Below are 23,705 nucleotides of genomic sequence, written 5' to 3' on the forward strand. Positions count from 1 at the left end.
TTCTAAAAATAACAATATTGATAACTGACTTAGTCGGTGCCCGAGATTGACTTTCTAAAAAAAGTACGGGAAGACCATCCAAATGCCCTCTAGAAAAGAGCATTATGCTCATCTTATCCACTTAAGCGCAAAGAAACAAATGTCACTATTGAATTAAACTGTTATCATCAGTTCTTTAACCCAACTTATCAGCCTACAGGAACCTGCTAAATAGGCTAGTAGTCCACCAAATTAAAGTGATTAGGAACGGGACATTATAGTCTCCGCTTCCCAAAATTGCTTCTCCCAACCAATTCCAACTCTAGATGCTGCAGAATTTGTTCATTCTCCCATGTTGCATCTTGTACCAGCAAGTTCTTTCATTTGATGAAGTATTCTTTTACAACTCTCTTCTGAAGTGTGTACCTCCTATTGTCAATAACGGCCTTTGGATTCAGAATTAACTTCTCGTTTTCATCCAACGGTGGCGATTTTGATGAGGGAACCATATTATGCCCAACTGCTTTTTTGAGTTAGGACACATGAAACACATTATGCACTTTGCTACTTGCCGGTAACTCAAGCTCGTAAGCAACCTCTCCAACCCTCTTGGAGACTCTGAAGGGATTGTAAAACTTGGGCTCAAACTTGCTTGCTCCACTCTTCTTAGTTGACTGTCTATATGGCTGGAGCCTCAAATATACTATGTCGCCCACCTCAAAACTCCATTCAATCCGATGTTGATCAGCATAAAGCTTCTGCTGATTTTGTGCTTGCTGAAAGTTCTACCTCAAAAATTTCATGATATCTTGCCTCTCATGCAACAAATCTTCTACCGTAGGCACTTTGTTATCCCAAAGAGCAAATCAATGAAGTTGGGCGCGCCATACCCATACAATGTCATGAATGGTTACGTCTTGATAGACATGTGATAGGTAGAATTGCAGCAATACTGTCCAAGGTGCAGCCATTTTACCCATGCTCTATGCTGTCCTGAAACTTAAGTTTTGAGATACCCTTCCACCCATTTGTTCACTATCTCTATCTGTCCATCTATCTATGGGTGGTATCTTGTGCTAGGAGTGAGCTCAGTTCGAAGCAATCTAAAAATCTCCTGCCAAATGAGGCTTAGGAATTTAATGTCCCTGTCACTTGCATTGCTCTTGGGTATTCTATGTAATTTGAAAATCTCTCTGAAGAATAGATCAGCTACCTGTGCTGTAGTATACGTTGCGGAAATAGCAAAGAAATGTATGAATTTGGCCAACTTGTCAACCACAACATACATGCAATCCTTGCCTTGTACCTTAGGTAGTAGTTTGGGAATGAAGTCCATATAAATACTTTCCCATTTCTGATTAGGAATGGGTTAGGGTTGAAGTAGACCAGCTGGATAAGTGTGCTCATTTTTACTCTTCTAGCAACTAGGACACCGTCAAAAATACTTAAGGACTTCATATTTGAGTCCTTTCCATGTGAACCTCTCCCTGATTTTCTAGTAACTCTTGAAGAATCTTGGGTGACCAGCCATAGGTGCATCATAAAAGTCCTCAATAGCTTCACCTTCAGCTGTGAAGTAGGCAGGAGAATGGACTCTTTCCTTATAAGTAATCAGCTCATTGAGCATTGTCTACTTGTCATCGTAGGAGTAGAATGTGAGAGAGTCTAACAAAGGCTAAATTTGTCAAAAATTGTTGTTCAACTTCCAACATTGGGAACCTCTATTCTGAATTGTATGAAGAATCATAATAGAGTTTTCTTTAATGTAGAGAGAGTTAATTCCTTCTTATTAAGTTGTAGACTCAAAACCAGTGCAGGAACTTTTTCTTCACTAGTTGTCTCGGAATACCCAAGCAGCCATAGAAATTGGCGGATTATCTCTTGAAGCCTTATGGAAATTCAGGTTGAAAGAGTTTGGAGGATGAGGAATCCATTTGATGTTTTCCTTTTTGCAGAATTAGTTTGAACTTAAACCCCTTGAATGGGATATGATTAATAACATATCAAGCTTCTAAGTTAAGGTTGATATTCCCATAAAAATAATAAATTTCATCCTTTGAGAATCCGCCAGCAAGAGGCTGAATCTCAACAGCCAAAAATCTTGAGTCTGTTGCTGACGAGGTGTTAACATCAGAGCCAGGATGGATTATTCATTTTCATCATATGTAGTTTGATTCATTTGTAATCAGCTGCAATGGTTTTTATGCCTATGGTTGAGACAACAACACTTTCGACTTATAAGCACAAACTGAATGGTGGAAACCCAAAGAAACATGGAAAGATTGTTGCAAGTAAATGTATGAAGTAGAAGGAAGATGGAAAAAAATCTGGGGATTATCCAGACTCTCATGGACATGTTCAGTCTTCATCATTATGTAAAAAGATGGACATGTTATGATTTGGTGGCTGCAGAATCCATCTCCTTTTATAGGATCGAGTTTGATGTATTTGATGAAATACATTTCTGACAGATGGATTTGAGAAGTGTTGCATTTGTGACCTTTAGAAAAGAAATGTTGGATCCATTTGGCTTGCACCAAGTGATCTGAATCCAACACATGTGAAGACATTCCCCAGAAATAAGCCCACTTGATTGCATTTCTCTGTGCCTGTTCGGTAATTTGGCAGAAATAAGCCCAATAGGGTCTTGAAAAATAATCTAAAGTTGCTCTTGGAGGCTCCATGGTAATAATTATCTGGTAATTCTTGCTGTTTGAGGTAGCCTGAAGTGGCACAACTCTACTTCCGTAGAGTTTTTCCACCCTTTGTATCTCCATGTTATGTCTTACAACACCATTTTCATTAATGTGTTTGCTTTAGTCTAGTTCATTTGCAACAGCTGTTATTATTTCCAGCACTTGATAGCACTTATATTTTGAGTTTTAAGGTTGCAATAAACATTATTTTCAAGCTACAGAAACATATATAATCAGGAATCAGTTATGATATTGTAGGGATCTGTGTTATAGATTAAGAATTGAATTTTTATCTCAATTATGCACAAACACTGCAAGTGTTCCAAATCACCACTACAAGCATCAGATGTTAGGTGTGCAGTTGCAGGCGTTTTCAGCTGTTAGAGTCAATATTTTGTTTTAATTGTGTTTTAAACGAGCAACTCTTTACAGTTAAATTACACATATTTCTTAGCTTGCATGGCTATTGCAGAAGGGATCATTATGGTCAGGCAGATTTGTGCTTCTTATCATTATAAATGAAACGCTCTCTCTGTATTGCAGTATGTATATACGTAAGTGTTTTTCTGACAGGAATAATATAATGGTGCAAAGCATTGAGCTAAAAGTTGATCCTCTATTTGGATGATTCACAAGTTGTATGTGAATGGTTATGGATATAGTACTGCATTTATGTTATATACTTCTTGAAAGATACCTGTTTAGGTACACTTATGACAGATATGGTTTTCAAGCTGTTAGTATTTAGCAAAAAATTACAATTGCTGTATTGCAAACTGTTCTGTTCAGTCATTAATGGTATTAGATGAAATTGCTTACTGCTGTGAATTAATTCATCTAGTTATATGTAAATATTCTTTGTGATCAGATTCATAGCTTACTTAAGCACATCTTCAAATATGTGATATGTATTACACGCTTTCCGTTTTTTTAAAAGTCAGTGACATAATTGAGATGTGACAACTGTGATTGTACAAGATTAGTTTTGATGATTACTCCGAATTTTATTTTTTTCACCTGCATTTTGAAATCCAGCTTGCTGTGGAGTGCATCTTTTGTTCTGCCTGTATTCGTTTTGTGGAGTGTTGCCCACAGGAAGGTTTGACAGGTCTGTTATTCTTTGGAATATTGATTTTTAGTTTTTGGATCACCATTATAACTTGAATATTTGCTATGCAGAGGAAATATTTGTCTTCCAATTTATGTCTCTGGCGCTCTTTCCATTATGAACTTGGACTGTTTCTCTCTTTTAGTGTGGCTCATTCTATATCTTATTGCTGACTTGTCTGTTCAGAAAAGCTTTGGATTGGACTGGAGAACTTTGTATTTGATTGGCTAATCAATGCAGACAGGTGATTCCATGTTTTTGTGGAGAAAGTGTAATAACTTCAATTTCTTTTTAGGTTACTTTGAATTGAAAATCTTTTGGGTGGTGAAAGCATTTAACCTTTCAATAGAAAAATTAACAAAACTGAACATGGTGACTTTTCAGAGTTTTGAATTGTATCTATGTAAGGTAGAACAAAAGGAGGACAGAAAGAGAAGTTGAAATGACAATTCTGTATCTTTGCCTCCCAATCTTTTTATTTCTGCGTAAATCTAACGAATGAATTTTGTGTCTCAGAACGAGTTTTATTTATAATATGCTACACTATTAGATAAAGCCAATTCAACCTTTTAATTTTGGTGCTTTGTGTCAGTCACTGGCCACAGTGTCATCATATATTTGCACTATTTCTTGACAAATTTACCATGAAGTCTTATATATTTCGTGTGCACTGCAGACTCCAATTTAGTGGTTTTGGATATTCTGAGTTGAAATACCTGCAAACACACATGAATGCTTTGTTTAGGAACATAATAGAACTTGAATGTGTGGGCAGTGACTTTGACATCTGTCTTCTCCTGCTGATGCTGACCAAGATAGATGCTCACTTTTTAAGTCTTAGCAGAAGAAGCCATTGCAATTGCAACTGCCATTGCTGCAGGGGTCTTTTTCCTCTATAATTTCCTTTCCTCAAATGAAGAAAGAGATCATTAACCTCTTGTATAACCCCAGTCTCCACTTTATTACAGAGTGAAATATATCTTGTGAGCATCTGCACAATATGAAATTTGAGGTGATTGACGCCTCAAGTTATGTCCACCCCCCAATGATTACACTAGTCTTATTTGCCCCCTTTGAGTTCCATGCTTCCAAGAAGGCTCCCTAGACTTGCTACTGACTATGTTTCTCCCTGATGCCTTATCTTAAACAAAAAACTGAATTTGAAACCCTACTAAGGTTTATAAAATGTACACCCTTGCAGCTAGCTAAATATTTAGAAACAAAAAGAATAATAAAGTGCTAGAATGAGAGGGCAAAGCAAAACAATGAAGATGAAAAACACAAGTAGGCACATTGTTACACACCTGTCAAGTGCTGCCAAGAAACTCGTCAAATCTGCCAAAGACAGGCAAAATCTGTTGAAATCACCTGCAAATGCACTGAATATTGTCAACATGTCAGAGGTAAAGTTGGAAGAAGAATTGTGAAAGATAATGGGTTTTGATATGTTTTGGCTGTTGAGGGGTCATTATATGATTGTGAGTTAGTTTTTCCCATGGATTCACAAGTTTTGGTGAGTTTTTGAGAAAGCAACTTGCTGAGAATTCATTAGTGAATTTTTATGTTAGTTACTTATGAAGGGGGTTCACTTAGCAGGTACTTGCGACTTGATGGGTTTTTTTGAGAGGTTTTGATCAATAATCATAACCCATGTATCTGCAGGTTTTTTGTTCGCATTGAAACTTAATTGTCTCTTTCTTGGCCCTAATGTTAAATTTCTATTTGGAGCATTGGTGGGCCTAGACCAGTTCTTGGGATGATCAGGTCTGGAGGCCTGGTTTGGGATATATTATTCTACACATCTCTGCTACATTGTAGCTTACCTTATTGTGAGTTGGTATTTTGAACTCAATCACTTTGTAAGTCCACCATTTTGCCATTACATTACAATGCCTTGGGACTTATATGTGTAATGTGTTGTTTTTATTATTTAACAAATATTTTACCAAAAAGTGATGGGTTCCTTTTTGATACAATAGTCTGATGTTATGCAGTTCCAGTAACCTTGTTATTTAATGTGCTACGTAGCTATAAGAAACCTATTGTCAAACAAGTTATTTCATATAGGGCTTATATGATATTTCAATAAGAACACTTGCTATAATTTCATTGAATGTTTCCATTAAAATAATTTCTAATGGACATTTACATCATGGCATTATTTGTAGGTTGCAAGTGATTTCCATTAACAGTTAGTGTGTTGGATACACATGCATTTATAGACATGTTACAGAGATGAATTTGATTTTTAGTTAACCAAAATTGGTAAATAGAGCCTATCAAGGCTATCTATATAGATAGAAGATTGTTTCTCGGTTAAGATTTATAATGAATTCTTGAAGCATTGTTTGGTTGTTTTGATTTAAGGTTTCGTGCACCAATTTGTGTTTCTAAATGTTTCTTTATTAGGTCTGATATTGTTTTAAAGTGCAGATAAATCAATAGAAATGGTGTTTTGTGTTTGCTTCATTTAGATTGCATTACACATGCTAATTATTTGCTTGTGTTTATACAAGTGCACATACAGATCTATATGAGTGTGTTTCACATATATATGTGGACATACAGATCTTTAAAAATATGATTATGTTGTGCTTGTTCTGTACAAATAACTTCTTCCTATACTGTTCAAAATTTGGTCAAGGTATTTCTTACAGGGAAGATTTTTCCTCCTGCTTGTACGGCAATTTGTGATTTCCATTTACATGTATTTCCTTTTTCAGGGATCACTGTTTGAGTTGTTTTGATATTATTTTGAGCATAAAGTATGTTTATTATTAATTTCATTTAGAAAATTATATGTGTTGATTGGTTGTGGGCCATATAGTTTTTGAAGATGTGATTCTTAATTATTAAGTATATTCCCTGTGAAGGAACTATTCAATTTATAGATAAGCAGGTTTGACACTTGCATTCAATTTAGATAACAAAATATCTGGGGCTCCTGTTTTTCTAATGAAACATTACTCTGAATCACCTTGTACATTGATTTCCCAGAATATTGTTTCTTCTAAAGCCATTTGTCATGCGGGAATCAAATGATTGCTTCTTGGAATAAATTCTGAATGTATCTCTTTTTATCCTTGTGATATGGCTTTGTAATACAATGTTAAGTCGACAGATAAAAGGCAGTTAACTCATTGGTATGCAAAGGATGATTAATATTGTTTTGTTTGCTCAATAATCTTGCCTTTTTAATCTATTGCAGGGTTGTGAGCCAAACTGAATATCCGTCCCTGGTTGACCTACGTGGGCTCTTATTGGATCTCGTTGCACAGCTTTTAGGTGCCCTATCACGGATAAGGTGATCTATGTTTTTTTTGCTTCCTTGCTTATTTGTATGCGTTCAAGGTTTTCTCTCACATGACTGTCATTGTTATATGAAAACCACACACTTCAGTGTTGAGGTTGATATTTCTATTTCACTTTATGGTACTGTTCTTGAAGTGATTGAGTTTTAATTTTTTCAAATATTTTTTCTTTGTAAACAAGTCTTGTTAGCATTTGATGGTCAAGAAGCTGTATTGACACTTGACTTACATAATATGTTATGGTTAAATTCAAACTTGCTTTTGCAATTTTTCAATATGTAAGTCCATGTCTAATAATTTTAGGAGGTATGCAAATTTGATAAACTGCATTAAAAATGAAACATACAACCACAATAATGCATGTCCTTGAAAAATGAAACGGTTATTATGGTACATTCCTTTCATTTAAAGTCTGCTTGTTAGGTTGTTTTGAAAGGAAATGTATTTAATGTAACATTCCATTGCCATACAAACCTTATTATGTTTCCAAAAAATCGTATTATGCTTATTCTCTGCCCTTATATGATAAGTTAAAGTGTTGTTGTTAATGTTGTAAGGTCACCATATAGTGTGAGATTAGTCATGATCCTAGTGGTAGCTTATGATTTATGATATTAAGGCCATGTATTGCTTACTGTAAGTAGCTAGGTAGTTTTTTTCGCTTGTTGGTTAACAGATTTTGTCTTTCCAAAATAACCCTGAAAATGATTCCTTATGCCCAAAATGAAAGACAAAGTCGTAACTCACAATTGGAGGAATTGTTATTGAATTAGCAATCCTCTGAATTTCATAAGGTATAGCTCCCTTTATATGATCAAAATATGGATTTTTGTATATATGAATTTAGGTATACTTTTAACTAGAAAGTTTTAAAGGAGACTAACACTTGTTCATCACCATGAAACAAATGCGGAAATAGAACTTGAAACTATTTATAACTCACAAATGATCATAAAACTTAAAACAAGTTCCATTACAAGCATCAACACAATGATCAATAACTAATGTATAGATAGGTAGACTGATTTAATTGCAAAAATACCAACTGAAACCCTGAAGATATAGATAATCATTCATGTAAACATAAACACTTCAAAGAGTACCATGTTCAGATTGCATAAACTCAATGATTCATAATAAAGATATATGTAATCTAACTTCAATGCACAGACTTAAAACCTCAGCATTCCAACCAGATTAAATTGAACTTCAAATTTGATGGATACTCACTCATATGTCAAAGCATAAGGGCAATCAAAAATGCGGAACCTTGCATAGTCCATTCAATGCATATTTAAAGTATTTAGTTTGTAACTGTCTAAACTTCTTGAGAAACCAATTTTTTTAAAGAATCATTACAATATCTTTAAAAGAGTCTTTTAAAATCATTAAACAAAGATCATAAAATCAGGAAATCTGAACAGTCGCAAGACTAAAGTGGTAACTCTTTATCTGTACAACAGGTGTCTCTTGTCGGTGGCTGTTGAATTTGTCAGTCTTTGTACTCCTGCAATTCTTTCAAGAAAGGTGGAATTTCTTGTTCATGAGGAATATACACATTGCTTGTTCTCATTGCCCATAACGCCTTCTCTTTCTTGATTTGTTCACTTTTGGCTAAGAACGTTTTATCATGATTCACACACCAAATCAAAGAAGCATCTATCCTAGCCAATTTGTTGTATTTTTCTTGGTCGAAAGTCTTTTGGATCTGACAGAGTGTTGATATTATTTTGGAATTCCGCTTTGAGATCCTCGACTGTAGCACTTCTAGAATTATCCTTCTTTATTTGGCATCCAATGTCTAAAAATTCCTGTATAACCTATACAATCATCTTATTACCTTCTTTCAACAATTTGCCTTGCTCTCGAAGGTTCTGTTGCAAGAAGGTTTGCTTCCACTTGTGGCTTTCAATCCACACAACAATATGGGTTTTCTGAACATCAGGGATAATTTTCTCTGCAGCTGCCATCTCTAGATTCATATCCATGATATCTTGAAGCTTCTCAATGGTTTACACATATGAAGTTTTTTCCATCTTTGTATTTGCTTATCTTCTTGGCAGCCGCATTTTTGGTTAAAACAAGTTCTTTGAAAGATTTACACATATTGTTAATGAATGGGGTCCCTTTAACTTTAATCCCTTCAATCCACTTCTGAGCCATTCGATCGAAATGACTCTCGATTTGTACTTTCACCAAGAATTGTTTTATAGTATCAGATTTTGGATCTAAAATATTTTCAAAACAGTTAGATGACGTATTTACAAGTGCTTTCAAACCTTCCTTGTCAAGCTTATCCTTTTAGACCTTTGTATTAGTTTGATGGCAGACACTTGAAAATTGTGCAATTGTGCATCTCTGCTTGGAGGACCTATATCAACATGAGTTATACTAAAGTCAATCACTAATGCTTGACTTGGATCCTTCTGTGTTGTGGGTTGAGCAATCTCTAAAAACAGATGATTAGAATTCTCATCTTCCACAATGCGGGAGGTGACCTTAAGCTTCTTGGACTTAGGTGCAAAGGGGGATTGCAATATTTGAGAAACAATATCCTTAGGGGGCACTTTGGCCGATTTAGTGTCCTCATTTTGGATAGGGACACATCTAGCCAGAGGGAGAAGACAAAGTTATCCACGTTCTACAAATTGAAAGGCAAAGATGTCTTGGACTTACCTCTAGTGTAGCCTCCGATAGGGTTAGCTTTGTATGTAGCACAGTGTTGTTATGCTACTAAAGCTACTATGTTGGCGGCAATATTGTACACGGAAATAAAACTAGTTAATTAAGTTGTAATTGTGTTGGTTAGTTGGCAACCGAGGGGTGGTCGTTGCGGTGCGACGGTTGGCGCTCGCACCCCCTCGGTATCTTTATATACTTCCGAATGTAACTTGTGACGGGGACGACACTTATGAATGGAATAACATCTGATATATTGCATCTGATATCTATGGCATTATTATTCTGCATTACGTGTTTTATCTGTGTGCTTTAAGTTATTCACCCGAGAGGGTAAACATTTGGCGCCGTTGCCTAGACATACTCGGGAACGGAAGACGCGGATGGCGCACGGACGCGATGGGCCTACCCGTCGGTGAGATGAACCCAGAGGCCGACGATGCTCACACGGAACAATCGGCGAAGGGGAAATTGAACCCTGTAATAATCCCGGCACAATGTTGAGATAAATTGTGGCCGAAAGGAAAAATAATAAAAGTTTTGTTTTTTGTACATGGCGTGTGCTTGCTATGTACGGAAGTGATTTATGCCCAATATGTTACATAAAGATAGAAATAAAAAAGCAGAAACGGATGAGTGGGAGGTCGCGCAGAGGGCCTTGATTCTAGAGCAGCAAGTAGAACGTAGACGGAGGCTGAGGCAACTTGCCGTAGGACGACCTGCCGAAGGGTGGCCCGAGGGGAACCAAGGAGGTGTCACAGAGGGTGCAGAAGCCGATGGAAATTTCTACGCGTTGCCAGAACACCGTAGGGTGCGGAGCCGCGAAGAGTTTTTGGAGGAAACAAGGTTAAGGAGAGATCTAGTCGAAGAGACCTGAGATCGGTTTAGAAACTTATCCCTTACACCACAAAGCGAGGATCACCAAAGGGAACCAGGAGTGGGCGCGGGTGACAATGAAGGGGAGGATAACCGTATGGTAGGTGCCACACTCGGCAGGCAAAACACCGTACCTCCAGTCACCCACGCAGGACACACCACCGACACCGGAGGGAGCGGCGCAGGGGCCCAGACATAGCCACAACCACCTCCAGGAAGATGACCCCCATCGATGGGGAGTAAACAGAAACTGCCGAAGTTCAATGGCGACGGGAAGGAAGATCCCGTCCGCCATTGTCGAATGTGCGAAACCATATGGTCAGTGAATGGTGTTATTGACCAAAATGAATGGGTAACACAGTTCCCAACAACTTTAAGGGGAGTGGCCATAGATTGGTACTCAGACATGGATAAGGCCAAAGTCGGCACATGGCCCGACCTGAAGAAGGAGTTTGGGATAGAGTTCCGCCTCCTGAGAGATGACAACGAAATAGTCACTGAGATCTATGGAACGAAGCAGAACAAGAACGAGACTGTTCGAGCCTATAGTCGGCGGCTGAAGGAACTATTGGGAAAAATGGAGTCAACCAGCAGATGGGTTGAAAAAGCGATGGTTCGTGGAGGGACTAAAGCATTCCCTCCGAAAGAAGATGAAAATCGTTCCACCTACATCATACGAAGACGCATACAATAGAGCGATGGATCTCAAGAGCGAGACCAAGACATCGAAGAAAAAGAAGAAGAAGGATAGCTCGTTCGAGGACGATGACTCGTCATAGGAAAGCAGCAGCGACAGCGAGGCTGGCAAACGGGTGCAAGCGCTCCGGAAAGACATGGAGCGAATGAGGAGGGAATTCAAAACAATGAGAAGCACTAGTCGGACCGAAGGGGACATATGGTGCACTGAGTGCAAAGAGGAGGGGCACACAAAGGGTACTTGCTTGAAGAAGGCATTCTGCGAGATTTGCCAAGTGATGGGACACTCCACCAAGGAGTGCCCATACAACATGAAAACCCGAAGCATGCAAATGAACCAGGTGCTGTTCATGGAGCAGGCCACAACATCCGCACCAGCGGGTACGGGCCAACAAACTAACACAACGACATCATCTGGAGGATACCGGGATAATAGACGCGGCGGCGGAAGAAATAATAACAATAACAATAACAGAAACCGGATCCAGTATGACGCCAAGGGCCGGCCAATGATTCAGTGTAGGGCTTGCAATCAGTGGTGACACTTCGCCCACGATTGCACAAAGGAAGCCAACCCTCAGCACCTCTGCCAATGGTACGGGCCAGGCGACCATGAGGACGCAAATTGCCCGAAGCTTGGTTTAAACCTTCTAAACATAGAACCCACGAAGGCAGAAGTGTTGGCAATCACAAGGGTGCAGGCTAAAAAGGTTGCCTACCCAAATCCCCACACGGAGACCGAGAGAGTGCGGGAGGCAATAGACGAGATCACAAAGGAAATGGCCGCACAAGGACAGAACAACCACCAGACAGCAAGTCCACCACGGACAAGGGGAGAAGAGGAAATCTTACGGCAAATATTGCAGATAGAAGTACTCGTGAGAATTCAAGTCCTCCTGGAGACCATGCCGTAGCTAAAAACGGCTATCTTAAACTTTGTACCCTCACAAGTGAAAACGAGGGAGATTGTGATCCCCACAGCCGACCCCATGTTTAGGGAGGTCGTCAACCCCACGGTCGACCCCATGTTGTTGGTAGTCAACAGCGGACGCCACCCGGCGGTGGTAGAAATGGGTATACTGGGGACTACCTTGACAGACACTATTGTGGACGGAGGGTCAGGAGTAAATGTACTCCCAGAGGCGACATGGAAAAAACTGGGGAAGCCGACGTTGTGGCCCCCTACGTTCAACCTACTAGGGGCAGACCAACACGGGATTAAACCCCTTGGTACCCTCATGGGCCAGCAGGTGATGGTTGGCATGCAGCCATTCGTGCTGGATTTTGTAGTAATCCCCCTGAAGCAGAAAGGATATGACGCCATTCTCGGGCGTGGGTGGCTCATTGCAGCAAAAGCGAACCATAACTGGAAGCGGAATACCCTTTCCTTGGAAAACGTCGGGAGGAAGTACGTGATCGATCTCTGTACGCAGATGGTGAGTGAGGAGTTAGCCTCCTCCTTCGACTCGGAATCTGATGGAGACCAGTTGGGAGAGGGTGGAGATGGACACCGCATGGTGCCTAGTGATGAAGGGGTGTTAGAACTGGAGGCATGCTCAGGGGACGACGGGGACTCCTTGAATGGCCTCTTCCATTGGCAAATGGGAGATTATGAACTATTCACACCCTCGTGCAACATATTGAGCATCCAAGAAGAACCAGATATATTTTGCCCAGAATATGGCGAGTATAAGGAAGGGGAGGCATCGGTGAATGAGACGCCGGCACACCAATTCACGAAGGGGGAGCCCATTAAATATCGGGAAGCCAATTTAAAGGAGACAAATCTCGGGGGGACGAGTGACCCCAAGATCATCCTTGTCGGAGATGATTGGAATCCTATGCTGAAGGTTGCAGCCTTCAAGATTTTTCTTGAATACAAGGATGTCTTTGCATGGACGTACAAGGACTTGAAGGGCGTGCCACCAGAGTTGTGTGTACACCGAATAACGTTGGTACCAGGAGCCCAACCGGTAAGGAAGCGGCCTTACCGTATGAACAAAAATTATGCGGCACGGGTGAACGACGAAATTGAGCGGATGTTGGAAGCGGGCATAATCTTCAAGGTGCAGACAAGCCAATGGGTGTCTCCCACTGTGATTTCCCTCAAGAAAGAGGCCAATCAGATCTGGATCTGTGTAGACTTCCGGTGCCTGAACGCTGTCACTATTAAAGACCCGTTTCCCATACCCTTCACAGACAGCATCTTGGAGGAAGTAGCTGGACATGAAATCTATTCCTTCATGGATGAGTTCTCTGGGTATAACCAGATATCCATCGCGGAGGAAGATAAGTTGAAAACAACCTTCGTGGTGGAAGACGGTGTGTATGCATACAACCGAATGCCCTTCAGTCTATGCAATGCACCTGCCACTTTTCAGCGCATCATCTTGCACATTTTCGACAAGATGTCAGTGGGGAACTTCAAAGCCTTCCTGGACGATTGGTCTATTTACAGCTGACAGGACATCCACCTAAAAACCCTCGGGGAGTGCCTAGAGAGATGTAGAAGGGCACGGTTGGCCCTCAACCCGAAGAAGTGTAGATTCATGGTACCACAAGGGAGACTGCTTGGACACATTGTGTGTAAAGAAGGATTGAAAACAGACCCGGACAAGATTCGGGTAATAGTCGAAATGGAACCCCCTACGGACGTCACTGGGATAAAATCCTTCCTTGGTCATGTAGGGTACTACAAGAGGTTCATTAAGAACTTCGCTGAGGTGTCCCACTCGTTGGATAAGTTGACATGGAAAGGGGAACCATACATTTGGACAGAGCCACAGAGCAGGGCCTTTGAAGAGCTGAAGACGAGGTTGATGGGAGCACCCATATTGGCATACCCGAGTTGGGATAAGGAATTCCACGTTCACGTGGATGCCTCAATTAATGCCATCGGGGCTACATTAGCCCAGGTAGGCGGACACGAGTTGGACCACCCCGTCTATTTTGCGAGCAGGTTGTTCTCGAAGGCTGAAAAGAACTACAGTACAACAGAACGCGAAGCCCTCGGTATGGTCTACGCCGTACAGAAATTCCGTCATTACCTACTGGCTACACCATTCACATTTTACGTAGACCACCAGGCACTCATGTACTTGGCAAACAAGCCTATTATCCAGGGGAGGATAAGCCATTGGCTATTGCTACTGCAAGAGTTCACATTTTCAATTGTGGTAAGACCGGGGCGAAGCCATGTCATCGCCGTTCAGCTGTCTTGGATTAAGTCGGGGGAACTTCCAGAAGGGGTAAATGATGATTTTCCGGCTGCACACTTGTTCCAAATAGCCGTACTCCCTTCATGGTACAAGAAGATTGGAGAATACCTGTTGACGTCCCGATTTCCGAAGGGTATGCCCCCGGGGGAACGGAGAAAGCTCGTATTAAGGAGCAGGACTTTTTCGCTCATCAATGGGTTACTGTACAAAATGGGGCCAGACCAGGTATTAAGGCGTTGTGTCATGGAGGAAGAAGTTTCGAGTGTATTAAGGGAGGCTCACGAAGGACCTGCAGGTGGACATATGGGCCCAGACACTACAGCCCGCAAGGTGCTTCTGGCAGGACTGTGGTGGCCAACCGTACACCACGACGCCAGGGAGTGGGTCGTGGGGTGCGACACTTGTCAGTGGGCGGGCAAACCCCTGAAGTGGGACTTCATGCCACTCAACCCGTTGCACGCACAAGAACTCTTCAAATGATGGGGACTTGATTTTGTAGGGCCTCTTAAGGCTAGCTGCACACGATGGTGCCGGTACATTGTGGTTGCGACAGAATACTTGACTAAGTGGGTGGAGGCGAGGGCTCTCCCAGATAACTCCGCAGTAAGCACGGCCAAATTTATCTATGAACAAATCATTATGCGATATGGTATACCTATCCAATTGACCAGTGACTGGGGGGGCCACTTCGTGAACCATGTCATACGGCTGTTGACCTCAGAGTTCAAAATTTTTCACTCATTATCGAGCCCATACTATCCACGTGCCAATGGGCAAGTTGAGGCCACGAACAAAATATTGGTATCGGTAATTTACAAGTCCTGCGGAGTGGAAAAAGAAGACTGGGAAGAAAAGTTACCGGCGGTCTTATGGGCCTTCCGTACGACTTACAAGGTGACCACGGGTCAGACCCCGTTCCAACTCATGTACGGGTAGGAAGCGGTGGTGCTAGTGGAATTCATGGTGCCAAGCCTTCGCATTGCAGTAGAGAACAGACTTGGGGATATGGAGAGCCTGAGGGAGAGACTGTATGCCTTAAGCAAGTTGGACGAGAAAAGAATGGTGGCACAATGGGCCACAGAGGTGGCCCAGCAAAGACGGAAGGTCTGGCACGACAAGCACCTTCGACGAATGAAGTTTACTCCTAGGCAACTAGTGTTGAAATACAACGGGAAGAACGAAATCAAACCAGGAAAATTTAAAGTGCGATGGCTAGGGCCCTTCAAGGTACGTGAGGTCAATACCAACGGGGCGATTTAGTTGTGGACGCTGGATGGGAAGGAGGTACTAGACGCCGTCAATTGGTCGAAATTAAAGGTTTATCACGAACGGAGGGAACCTGGACCCTCCAGTTAAGTTTTTTTGTCAGTCCGCTAAAAAAAACAAAAGGTACAATCCGTACGATGACCGTACCGTACAGATTATAAAAAAAAAAGGGAGCCGCCCCAGACCCCGTGGGGGTGCTGCCCCTCGACCCCTCTAGGGCGCTGCCCTTGACCCTGCAGGGGCGCTACCCCTTGACCTCGCTGGGGCGCTGCCCCAGACCCCGCTGGGGGCATTGCCCCTAGACCCCAGTTTATTTTTGAGCTACAGTACACTTGTTGGAGTTGGAGGGAGGGCATTGGAGATGTCACAGTAAGTGTTGTGGTTGTTCGTACTGTGAGAAAGAAGCCTGCAGCTAAGCATTGGCGGGGAAGCCATAAGCCGTAGAGGGAGATGGATTTGGAGGTTGGGAACAAACAGAGTTTAAGGGAAGGCATTGCAGGTCCGCGCAGTTGTATGACACCAGGGAGTTTTTCAGTTCAGTTATTAGCCTTTGGGGAGTGTGATGGAGGATTTGAGGTGTCTGCTAGCCTTTGTGCCAGCGGGTTGTGGCCACCTCCAGGCAGGAATGGTACGCTTTGAGAAACTTGGAGTATGTCTCGGCTGGACGTGAGGTTGCCTTGGTGGATGCAGAGAGGGCTCGGGAGGAGCTGACCACCAAGTTGGAGGCAGTCCTAGCGTGAGACATAGCTCAGCGTACCCAGGAGTTGGATGCTGAGAGGGCAACGCCGGTGGCTATCGAGGACAAATTGGCTAGGGAGACAGTATCATTTGAGTAGCAGTTGGTGGAGGCTGAGACTGAAAAGCATGTTTTGCAGACAAGTTTGGTTTAGGCACAGGAGAACTGTGATGTCAAAGAGGCACTTGAGCATCCGATGGTAGCAGCCAAGGGTTTTCAGGCGAGGACGCAACAGGTGTGTGGGTTCCAGGCTTGACTGGCGTCAGCAGTTCTGTTTAATGTCATTTCTATTTTGTATTAAGTCGTCTGGAGACGACTTCTTTTCTTTTAGGGGGGATGATGTTGGCGGCAATATTGTACACGGAAATAAAACTAGTTAATTAAGTTGTAATTGTGTTGGTTAGTTGGCAACCGAGGGGTGGTCGTTGCGGTGCGACGGTTGGCGCTCGCACCCCCTCGGTATCTTTATATACTTCTGAATGTAACTTGTGACGAGGACGACACTTATGAATGGAATAACATCTGATATCTATGGCATTATTATTCTGCATTACGTGTTTTATCTGTGTGCTTTAAGTTATTCACCCGAGAGGGTAAACATACTCCATTCCCTATATTACCATTCTTGTTTTGTTCCTATGCTTCACCCTCCTTTTCTGTGTTTTCTTTTCCAACATTGGGTAGGGGACTTTGTCCAAATGTCTTTTCTGGCAGCTTATCTTTCTGTGGTGGCTGCTAATCACCCCCTTCACCACCTGGGTTATTTGATAGGATTATATGTATGAATTGAGTACAAGAAGAGACCTTCACATTTCCCGTACTACCTTGCCCTTTAGCCCTTTTTGACTTCTTGGGAGAGGGCTTTGAAGTCTTAGCCTTGTTCTTTCCTACCCAAATCTGAGTTATTTTCAGAACTTTGGTTGTTGTCATCTCCAAATCTCCTAGCCCACGTTGATTCTAGTTAATAGGATCCAAAGATTGCAGTTGAACAGTAGAAGTGTAGGCCTGGTCTATCAAATCAGAACTATCATCCACAATGCCTTCGACATCCCAACCTAACTAGTGATCGACAATCTGCTTAAGGCTTAACCTCATCTACTTCTACCCTGTAATGTCCCCACTTCTTGAGTGATCTACTAGGATGGAGATTCACCTGTCATTCATCTCCACAGGTGAATATAGTGGTTGGAGATGAGTTGCTTACAAAAGGAAGTTCTATACTTAGTCATTTTTATGACTTTGGTAAGTTAATAAAATAACTTTATAATTTAAAGTTATTAAAGTTACTTTTTCTAAAATTAGAAAAAGTAAATAAGTTATAAGAAGTTATTAAACAACTTTATGTTTTCAACAAGGCACATTTTCCAAAGTTGTTTATTAACCAAAAGTGGCCCCACTTTAATGATTTAACAACCCTCATGGCTGATCGAACTAATTAGAGGTATGGAGATTCTAAAGGAATCTTTGAAAGATGCCAAAGAGGTCGAATTAGGGTTGAAGGTGAATAAGGTTGTTGGGAGATGTTTGGAGGCTCATTATGCTTTTCTGAATTTGTGAATTTATCCATCTTTCAGCAGGTCTGGACGATTTGCAGAGGTCTGAGATCAGATTGGGGGAGGCAATCTCCAATTTGCAGGTGTTTGGACGGAAACCCATACACCTCTAGCTGGGCGGCATCTATTGGAGCTTATTAATTGGCCATTCTGGGACTTAATTCAAGGGTTTATGCTTGTGACAGGAGTATATTGGCAATTATCACAGATCTGATCCACTTCAAGGTTTATTACAGCAGAATAATGGCATTTATGGTAGCCGTACCTCTCCAGGTAGCTGGCTGTACCACCTAAGGGAGCCTCTAGCTTCCATTAAATAAACTGAGGGGTTTTGACGACTCCATTTTTGTGTGAATTCATTGTTGGGGAATAAATAAGTGATCATAGTTGGTTTGGTGTGAAGAAAATATCAGATTTGGGCAGCAGTAGCAATTCATTGAGGAAAAGAGACATAATTTGGGGATCTTGCCTGGAAAGAATTTGAAATTCCAACTGGGTCTGAATAATTCTTCAATATTAGTTTTTGGTAGTTATCCTAGAGTTGAATAAAGTCATTTGCAACCATTAGTAGCAGCTGGAGGTGCTTGGATCAACCATTGCTTCATTCCAAGCTCAAATTCCACCCTCAAACCCTATCGTTGGACTCCTGGTAGGCCTTGAATGGCTTATTTCTATCAAGAATCCTCTTATTGTTTATTTGTACCTGCTGCAATTAATAATCAGAAGTCTGGAAACTATTATCAGTTCTATATTTATTATATTGCATATATTATTTTCCATGTATTGTCAAAAATCCAAAAAACTACAAAAAAATTGAAAATACAATAAACTTCCAAAAACACTTTTTGCTGGTCAAAGAATTTGAATTTGTAAACAATCAGCAGTTTGGATAAGATTTCTAGTTAGGGATCTTTCAGCCTTCTTACTTCATATGCATCAGTGCAATTTTCCTAGTAGCTTTCTAGGCGGGGGTACATGATAAAAGGAAGGACCAAGATGCAAGTTATTTCTAACAAGGTTTTTTTAATCAAAATGAAGCTTGAGTGTAATGTCCCCTACCGGTATAGTGCCATATTAATAGTAATAACTCTATTCAATATAATTATAGTATCTATCAATTCTACTTTAAGGGAACATTCCTTATTAAATCAGAAAATATGATTCCATATTAATCATTGATTAACATTAATTTGATTATCGTGCATGATCACAATTAAAGGAAAACTCATAATATAAGTTAGATCATACTTTAGCCTGCAGCTGAAAGCTTGATTATGGCTAACCCTGCAATCACAAGATTGTGCACACAATACCGACAGCAAATACATACTACAGATCAACCTAAACTATTAATACTATCAGACAGGAGAAAGTATGAAGACTAAAAGGAAAAAGCAAGGGGCTGCTGGCCTACCAAATCCAAAGGCTGGTTGCTTCTAACCACCTTGCTAGATGGGTAGTCCCCCTATGCTTCCTCTCTAAACCTTAATACTTTCAGACACTCAAATAACCGTTCTTTCTTGGAAGATTGGCCGGGAGATTGTAGCTGGCTCCTTGGCTTCATGGGTCACTGACCACATGACAGCCCCTTGTTGCCACTAATTACCATCTCCAGTGGTCCTCCAAGATAGAGAAGGACATAATATTCTATCATGTATCCAGTGCTTAATCCATATAATCCTCAATTATAATCAAACAGAGATTTATTCCTATTTCCAATTCTGTTTAGAGCTGCATATTTATTCTTTCCTGATTTCTTAGCACTTAGTTACTACCTACAGAGATAATGTGACAGATTTGTAATGTCCCCATTCAGAATTTACCCTGGTTTAGACCTGAAACAACACTTCTAACCTAAAGTGAGAATTGTAAAATATTTATAAATATAATTTCAGTAATTCTGTACACATTTTATAATATTCAACTCAACTCTAGGAATAGTCCTTGGGAAGAAAGAACTTATCTTGATAGTTGTCACTAATTTAACAATAGATTTATGCTGATCATAAATCTCCCATAAACTGATATTATTTAATTACAATTCTGCTTTATAATTTCTCACTACAAATCTGTTATAAGACTGTCATGAATCTGCTATGTAAATCGGATTGTTATCTTGTCAAAACTTGCACATAGACCTGTAGATGCTCTTCTCACAGTCTTCCTTCAAATCTGCAATTACTTCCTCTTGTAACTGAAATAAAACTCCAGAATCATGCACACCACGTACACAGTATTACTCTCCTTTTTCTAGATTATTTACACAGTATTATTTCATTACACATTTCTCCGAAATCTTATTTTCTTCAGCATATACCTATCACATACCCCCTTCCCTTGGTTGTTTGCATTATATGTCTTCTTATATTTTGGGAAAGGGAACCAAAGATTGTGTCTTATGATGTTTCATTATCCCGTCCCTTTCCATTATGATTATCGAGTATATCTCATCTTTTCAACAGAACGATTGCTGCTCACTTATCATGCCTCTTGAAATTAATCGAACGCTCCTCCAATTAGTGTTTGTCAATCTTCCTTATCAAACCGATACTCAATGCCTTAGTTGATAATCCTCCGTTTTGACTTAATCGTCAACATACTGTTCCTTAATATCTCTAATGAAATGATTCCAACTCTAATATAATCGTTGTTTAGTTGATATCGTACTTCCACATAAGCTATTGATTAATGGATGACTATCATAGTCGTTAGTTAATATTCTTCGGTGCTGCTTAATTTGTCTAATACTGATACAAAACATTAATTCTATATGGTGGCTGATATTAATCATACAATACGTTACTCCTAATACTACTTATATTTCCATATATTGCTGTCTATTGTGAGGGGACAATCTCTGACACCAGCAGTTTACTAATATTTAATTTAATAATTAACTTTATTTATTGTTAAGGTTGATAACTATTCTATTATATATTGTTTTTTATTGAATAGTTGTTTTTCTGAATTTAGTTATTATTATATTTGTTTTTTAATTACTTTGTTATTTTGTGAATAATATAATACTGTAAAATTTATATTATTATTTGATAAATATGAAATTAATATTAATATTTAATAAATATAAATTATATATTAAATCTTTATTATTATTATTATTAAGATTTTATTTAATTCTTTTTATTTATTTATTTGGTTATATATATTTTTATTTTAATCGTATTATTATTTATTATTAAATTTTTTTATGTTTAGATGGGGACATCACAGTCTCCCCTCCTAGGATTTGCTTGCCCTCAAGCAATATAATAATCTTGATTATTGGATCTGCAATCACATTTGAATCTTCCACATTATATATCATCATTAAAATCTTCGACATGTTTTGAACCATCCCAAATTCTAGTGCAAGCCAAGGTGCAAAATAAGTAGGACAACATATAAAATGACTTGGTGACATAGAACTTAGCGACCATGGAGTGTAGTGGATCACTAATCAAGCTCGCCCAATCCATGTATGAGTGTCCAACACATAACCTGCACAAAGAAGAAATCCGCTCGTTGAGATTGAAAGACTCCTCATCTCCTCTTAGCGTATGCAACAATACAATAATGTCGACAATTTCCCCATTCAAATATGATTTGTGAATAGTTTTGGGCAGCTATGATTGTCCCCACCTAGGCATTAAAACAACTCCTTGGCAATTACGTTTTTGTACACACCCTTCTTAGCATTGAAGTCACATTGTGACAAAGCAAAATCCGAGTGAGTGTACTCTCCTCTATTTGGAAGCCAAAAACAATTCTGAATAGTGGTGCGGTTGAGAGTTATAAGATCCCTATCATCAAGGATTTTAATCTCCTTGGTATTTGGGTCAACTTGTTGATGCATTCCAATTCAAGTCCAAGCATTGCCTAGCTATTGGGAAAGCGAACGCCTCAAGCAACCTGCTTTTAGCCAACTTGTAAGTAATGGGGTGCTTGTTAGGGTTTTCAACCCTTTTCCAAAATTCGTTGAAATCTATATACCCCAGTTTGGTACCCCCAACCTTAGGTAGTGAGCTCTCTAGTATGCTAAGATGCTTGTACCCCAAATACTTGAATTTCATGCTTAAAGTTCTAGAAAAACTATTGATGGAATTACCCTTCTTCAAGATAATTCTTCAATTCTGAACCTTAAAAAACCTAGCTTAATGAGAAAAATGGGCTCTGTGGTAGCTCTAGGTACTTACCTCTTCTGCAACAATGGCGGTGATGCTAGTTTTATAAACTACTCTTGTGCTCCTACTTGTTTCTCTCTTCAATGTCCAACTAACCCATCAAATGAAACTTTAAGAGTGGAGAACAAGGAATTAATAATCTTGAAGTTAGCAACACATTCAATGTTCAGCTACTTTGGAGCTACTCGGGAGTTGCATCACTTCGGCTTCAAATTGATAGTTTGACTTGTTGGGTTCCTCCACAAGTTTTAAAACTTCATCTTTGTTGTGCCAAATGAAAGCTTTTCTCCTTTTCTCTTTATCACGACCATTTTAGTTAGAAATGAGCATTGGATTCCGCCAAGGGTTTTAAAAATGCCTATGACTCCCGCTTTGTGCAACCCTTCTTGTTTATGTTGTTTTCTTTTAGTTCAAGATGGATTGTTGGAGTTTGCCAAGCTTTTCTAACCTCTCCATGATATTATTTTGCTTTAAGTTTCCAAGTGTTTTCTTTGTACTTGGAGTACAACTTAGATGGTCAGGTTCTGACACAAGTTCTAAATTTCCTTCGCAATCTATCTTTTCTCTGAGGCAATTTTGCTACTTCAACATTCTTCTCCTTTGCATTGAGTATGACTTGAATCATTGGGCTACACAACTAGGAAATTGTGTTGGAGTTTGATGCTTGTTTTAAATTTTTGACTTGATGCTTTAGATATAGAGTTTATATAAAGACCGAACACTAGGTGCCGACAAGACACTTAGAACTTAGACTTGGGAAAACTTCAAGCCCAAAGGTTGGATGTTAAACATCTTGTTGGTGTATGATAAAAATGATCAGACTCTGACATGATTAGGAAACTGTGTCAGACTCATACATGATTAGGAAACTGTGTCAGACTCAGACATGACTAGGAAATTGTGTCGGAGTCTGACATGACTTTTAAAACTTATGATATGAGCCGCCAACATTTCAAAACACTTATGAAAAAGAAGGGTGGCGTTTTGAGCGAGTATGTGAAGGATTGTCAAAACCTGATAGAGGTTTGGAATCAGAATAGAACCTCAATGCTTTTTAAATGAAAGACAAAGTACTGAAACTTAGGTGGTGCGAGTGAGAAAGTATAACTCAAAAGCTGGAGTTATCATACTTCGACCCACCAAAGGGGAAAAAGAACAGTTTTTAAAAAGCGGGGGTGAGGGAATTTAGGCATCACTGCTTGAGCTAATTGTTTTCATCTGGTGCATGATTTTGAGCTAAGGTATTGGTTTTGGCGGTATGACACATAATTCAATGATTTGTTAAATCAAAATGTCATTACACATTGAAAATTTCAAATTTCAAAGTATTATTCAATAGTCTTCATAATGTTCTTCATCAAAAGCATCAAAGTCAACATTTGGTTAAGTTTCATTTGAACCACAAT

General features: G+C 39.9%; 1 protein-coding gene across 1 annotated transcript in view; it reads left to right on the forward strand.

Moving 5' to 3' along the window:
- Positions 1-23,705, forward strand: part of LOC131079022 (uncharacterized) — a 239,365-nt gene that overhangs the window by 119,908 nt on the left and 95,752 nt on the right. Inside the window, exons 4-6 of the mRNA XM_058016888.2 lie at positions 3,711-3,783; positions 3,970-4,027; positions 6,992-7,087. Coding sequence (XP_057872871.2) covers positions 3,711-3,783; positions 3,970-4,027; positions 6,992-7,087 — 227 coding nt within the window. The remainder of the gene's footprint in view (positions 1-3,710; positions 3,784-3,969; positions 4,028-6,991; positions 7,088-23,705) is intronic.

The sequence above is a fragment of the Cryptomeria japonica genome, chromosome 8 (assembly GCF_030272615.1).
Source record: "Cryptomeria japonica chromosome 8, Sugi_1.0, whole genome shotgun sequence".
NCBI classification, from domain to species: Eukaryota; Viridiplantae; Streptophyta; class Pinopsida; order Cupressales; family Cupressaceae; genus Cryptomeria; species Cryptomeria japonica.